The following is a 4,985-nucleotide window of genomic DNA, read 5'->3' on the forward strand; positions in this document are numbered from 1 at the left end:
GGGGGGGGATCCCACAGATAACAATGAGCAAGGGAGAGAAATTCCATGGATAATGGTGAGCCAGGGATAGGGACCTCAGGGACTCCTGCCCTGGAGAGGGGTTGGATTTGAGGATGACTTCCAAAGGGAAGGAGAGCGGAAGGGAGGTGACAAAGGGACAAATCCCTGCACGCCAGCAGCGGGGAGGCGACAATTCCTCAACCAGCCCCTTCCCAACCCCCCCTCTCCTTCCCTCCCTTCAGGAAAACTCCTGGACCATGAAGGTGGCCCTGGCGTTGCTTCTCCCACTCGTGCTCGCCCTGGTGCCGCCGGCGAGCGGGCAGCGGCGCAAACCCCCCCGCAGACCCACCCGGCCGCCCGCGCCCTTCGAGGAGCCCGTGGAGCCCACGGAGCTGCCGCCTCCCCTCCCTCCGGGCCCTCCATCCGTGTTCCCCGACTGCCCTCGGGAATGCTACTGCCCGCCGGACTTCCCGTCGGCGCTGTACTGCGACAGCCGCAACCTGCGCACGGTGCCGGTGATCCCGCCCCGCATCCACTACCTGTACCTGCAGAACAACTTCATCGCCAACCTGCCCGAGGAGTCCTTCCGCAACGCCACCGGCCTCAAATGGGTCAACCTGGACAACAACCGCATCCGCAAGGTGGACAGGAGGGTGCTGGAGAAGCTGGAAAACCTCATCTTCCTCTACATGGAGAGGAACCAGCTGAAAGAGGTGCCCGCCTTCCTGCCGCCCAACCTGGAGCAGCTGCGGCTCAGCAGGAACCAGATCTCCAAGATCCCCGCTGGCGTCTTCAACAAGCTGGAGAACCTGGTGCTGCTGGACCTGCACCACAACAAGCTGAGCGACGGCGTCTTCAACAAGAACACCTTCAAGGGGCTCAAGAACCTCATGCAGCTCAACCTGGCCCACAACATCCTGAGGAAGATGCCCCCCGGTGTGCCCAGCGCCATCCACCAGCTCTTCCTGGACAGGAACAACATTGAGGACATCCCCAGCGATTATTTCAAGGAGTTTCCCAACCTGGCCTTCATCCGGCTCAACTACAACCAGATCTCGGATAAGGGGCTGCCCAAAAATTCCTTCAACCTCACCAACCTGCTGGTGCTGCACCTGGCCCACAACAAGCTCACCAACGTGCCCTTCATCAGCGCCAAGCTGGAGCACCTCTACCTGAACAACAACTCCATCGAGAGTGAGTCCCGCTGCTTGGGTGGGGTCTCTGGGGTGGTTTTTGGGGAGAAAAACCTTGGAAAGGTCGTTTCTCACCCGGTGGGATGTGATCCCTTCAGCGGTGGTGGGATGAGGCAGGAGCTACAAGGGTGGAGGGAGGATCTGGGTGGAAGGGGAGGAGCAGAGTGGAATCCCCCTGGTGCTGCAGGACTTGTCCCAGTTGTCTTCTTCGGGGCCACCTGCTCAGGGAAGGGCTCTTTCCCTGGCAAAAATCGGGATATTTAAGAAGAGTCTGGGCACGTATTTTAGGAACAGATGTCAAACACACGGCTCGGGATGGTGAGGAAATCACCCGGCTCTGCTCCCGAGCGGAGCCGTGCCGGGAAGGAGCGGGGAGAACGAGGCTGCCATGGAGGCAGAGCAGCCAGGGCCATTCCAGGGAAATCCAGCTGCAATTCCATGGGAGAGGAGCCTGGGATGCGTGGAAGCACAGCGAGCACAGAGGAGGAGACAGAATCCCACTGACTTCCAGTTCAGATTTCCAGGGCCTAAAGGGGCTCCAGGAGAGCTGGAGACAGACTTGGGATGAGGGATGGAGGGACAGGATGCAGGGAATGGCTTCCCACTGCCAGAGGGCAGGGATGGATGGGATATTGGGAAGGAATTCTGCTCTGGGAGAGAGGTGAGGGGCTGGGATGGAATTCCCAGAGGAGCTATGGCTGCCCCATCCCTGGGAGTATCCAAGGCTGGGTTGGAGCACCCTGGGATGGTGGAAGGTGTCCCTGCCCATGGCGGGGGTGGCATTTCCGGAGCTTTACGGTCCCTTCCAACCCAAACCATTCTAGGATTCCAGGATTCCTGGTCTCCCCAGATGTTCCCGCTGTTAGAGCTCCAGGACCCTGCTGTGATCACATCTGCCTCCAACCCTCATTAATCTGAATTTCAATTAAACACCATCAAATTTGAGCCGGGGGGGGGGGACCTTGGGATGCAGGTGGTGACTCCTGCTGGCTTCCCACATCCCCAGCATCCCGATCTTGCCGGCATTTCCCATGGAGAGAAATCCCACGCACGCCCTGGCCCAGCTTTTCCTCGCCTGTTTTCCCCAGTTTTCAGAAGGTTTCCATCCCCGGAGCCGGGTGCTGACATCAGAATCCCGCTGTTTATGTCCCATACCGTGGAATTCCAGAGGCGAGCAACGAGCCGGGTGCTGACGTTATCTCCGGCGTGACAGGGCTGGAACGGGATTCCTTGATGTTTTTTTGGGAAGCTCGGGGCTGGCTCGGCAGGTTCCGGGAGAGGGATTGATCCCTTTTCTCTCCGGAACGCCACCGCATCCGGAGGAACGTGACCTACTTCGCTCCTGATCAAAAGCCAGATCTTTCCTCTTGCTGGGGCTTCGGGAACAGCCTGGGATTGACCCTTTTGGTAGCAAAACAACCCCAATTTGGGGTTCAACAACAGCGGGGGGCTCAAGAATCCCTCTCCACATTCCCTTTTCCCTAACGGGCATCCCGCCGTTCCTCTCCTCTCCACAGAAATCAACGGCACGCAGATCTGCCCCACCTCGCTGGTGTCCATCCAGGATTTCTCGCCCTCCGACCTGGACAGTGTCCCCCGGCTCCGCTACCTGCGGCTGGACGGGAACCTCCTGAAGCCGCCAATCCCGCTGGACCTGATGCTGTGTTTCCGCCTCCTGCAGTCCGTGGTGTTTTAGCCCAGCCCTGCCTCTCCCAGGCCCGGCTTTGCTCGGACATTTCCCCCCAGCCCCGGCGGCGTTGGACACGCAGGACCCTCTCTCCTCCCTCTCCCCCCGCTCACTCCCCGCCTCCATCCCTCTCCCCTTTTCCCCCTTTTCCCCCCCCTGCAGGGACACTCGTGGCTCCTTGGGGACCGCTCTCTGCAGGACAGCGCCGTGTCCCAGCTGCCACCCCAGGTCACAGCTGCCGGTCCTCGTCCCCCAGGCTGAGCCCGGAACCGCCTCCGCCTCTCCCGTCCCCAGCCAGCGGAGTTCCGGAGGGCTGGATTCGGTTCGGATGGAGCTGCCGGGCTCGGGGCGTGTCCCTGCTCCCTGAGGGTGTCCCTGAGGGCGATTCCCGGTGGGTTGGGGAGCGGGGATGGGCGGTGCCGCGCGGGTGGGATCCGTGGAAGCGGAGGGAGGACGGATCCGGAGGATGGATCTGGGAATGAGGCAGCCGCGGATCGTGGCCAGAGCGGCACCCCAGGGGATGGGGACATGCTCCTGTCACCGGGGCCCTTCTGGAGGGCTTTGGCTCCACGTTTTTCTGGAGGAGGATCTAAATCCCTCCTGGAGCTGGGCGTTTGCCGGGATGGAGCAGGGAAGGTGTCCTGCCCCTGGATCCTGCGCCCGGTGTGGGCCACGCCTTCCCGCATCCCCCTCGGCCCCTTCCCGGCTTCAAATCCCCCATCCCAGCACCGATCCATGGGGCCTCAGCCACATCCCAGCATTCTGCGTCCACATCCATGGGATCACAGCCCCATCCTGAATCCTTCCCTCTGAGCTGGGGGGATGCAGAGCCCACAGCCCCATCCCAAAATCCTGCGCACTTCCCTGTAAAATCTGGGATCAAGGGCACATCCGTGGGCTCACAGCTTCATCCCAAAATCCTGCATCCTTCCCACTGAGCTCTGAGGATTCAGGGCCACATCCACGGCTCAGTTTCTCTCCGGAGCCAATCCCACATGACCGGGTTTTGCCTTTTTTTTTTATTAGAAATAAAAGGAAGGGAGAAGAAAAGGGAAGAATTACCCTTTAGAAGAGCTATTTTTATCCCTTCTCTTCCTCACATGTATCGCTTCCCCCTTTGATAGCTGTACCTGCATTTATAGGGTGTCCGGGTTTTGGGGGGATTATTCTCTTCTTTTCTTCCCGAGTCTCAGGATTTGGATTTAAAGGCCGAGCATTAGAGGGAGAAAAAAGGAAAAAAAAGAGGAAAAAAAAAAAAAAGATTCAAAATCCAACTGCAATGAGCATTAAATAAACCAAAGAAAGCTCCTTTCAGCAGAACCGACCCTTCCCGGGACGGCCACGGACGGGCACCGTGTCCTTCTCCCCGGGGATGGCACAGGGATGCTCCCCCCTTCTTCCATTCATTAAAACCCCGTGCTAATTAAGGAGGTTTTTTCCTGACGATAAAATCTCCTTTCGGGCTCTCCCTGCAGTTGGGTGGGACAGGATCCAGCCCTGAACCCGGATGGAACCCCCCTGGATGTATTTATATGATGTGTATATAGACTGGTAGAATGTACAGATATTCCTAGAGCCACGTGTACCTCCCGACCCAGCAACTTCATGGGATTTTCACTCCCACTCCCCGCAGCAGTGGAAATAAAATCATTCACAAGGGACCCCGAGCCTCTCCCCGATCCATCCTCGCCTTCCTCAGGCGCTGCCGCATCCAGGAGCAAAATTTCCTCGCCTGGAAGCAACTTCCCCAACGTTTTGGGCTGTTGGGGGTGTTTGGGGTTTAGTGGTGCTGGATTTGGGGAGGAATTCTTGGCTGGGAGGGTGGGGAGGGGTTGGGCTGGAATTCCCGGAGAATCTGCGGCCGCCCCATCCCTGGAAGTGTCCAAGGCCAGATTGGAGCAACCTGGGATCATGGGAAGCATCCCTGCCCATGGGATGGGATGGGATTTAAGGTCCCTTGACCCCAAACCAGGGTTTTGACGGGTTGGGCTCACAGCTCGGGTGTCAAAGCTGGTGTCACACCTGTTGGTAGCCAGGTTCATGCCCTAACGAGCATCCCTGCTAATTAGGAGAGCCTCATCTTGGCTGCAGCCCCCGGGGCCCTG

The 4,985-nt window shown here is 58.9% G+C and overlaps 1 protein-coding gene across 1 annotated transcript in view; it reads left to right on the top strand.

Moving 5' to 3' along the window:
- Positions 1-4,541, top strand: part of LOC121672340 (prolargin-like) — a 10,660-nt gene extending 6,119 nt beyond the window's left edge. The window contains exons 2-3 of the mRNA XM_042044960.1: positions 243-1,194; positions 2,711-4,541. Of these exons, the coding sequence (XP_041900894.1) occupies positions 258-1,194; positions 2,711-2,889 (1,116 nt within the window). The 5' untranslated portion in view covers positions 243-257 and the 3' untranslated portion in view covers positions 2,890-4,541. The remainder of the gene's footprint in view (positions 1-242; positions 1,195-2,710) is intronic.
- Positions 4,542-4,985: the final 444 nt, after the last annotated feature.

Source organism: Corvus kubaryi, unplaced genomic scaffold (genome assembly GCF_017639235.1).
Source record: "Corvus kubaryi isolate FWS band 111438036 unplaced genomic scaffold, C.kubaryi_AGA036_p1.0 50355, whole genome shotgun sequence".
Classification (NCBI taxonomy): Eukaryota; Metazoa; Chordata; class Aves; order Passeriformes; family Corvidae; genus Corvus; species Corvus kubaryi.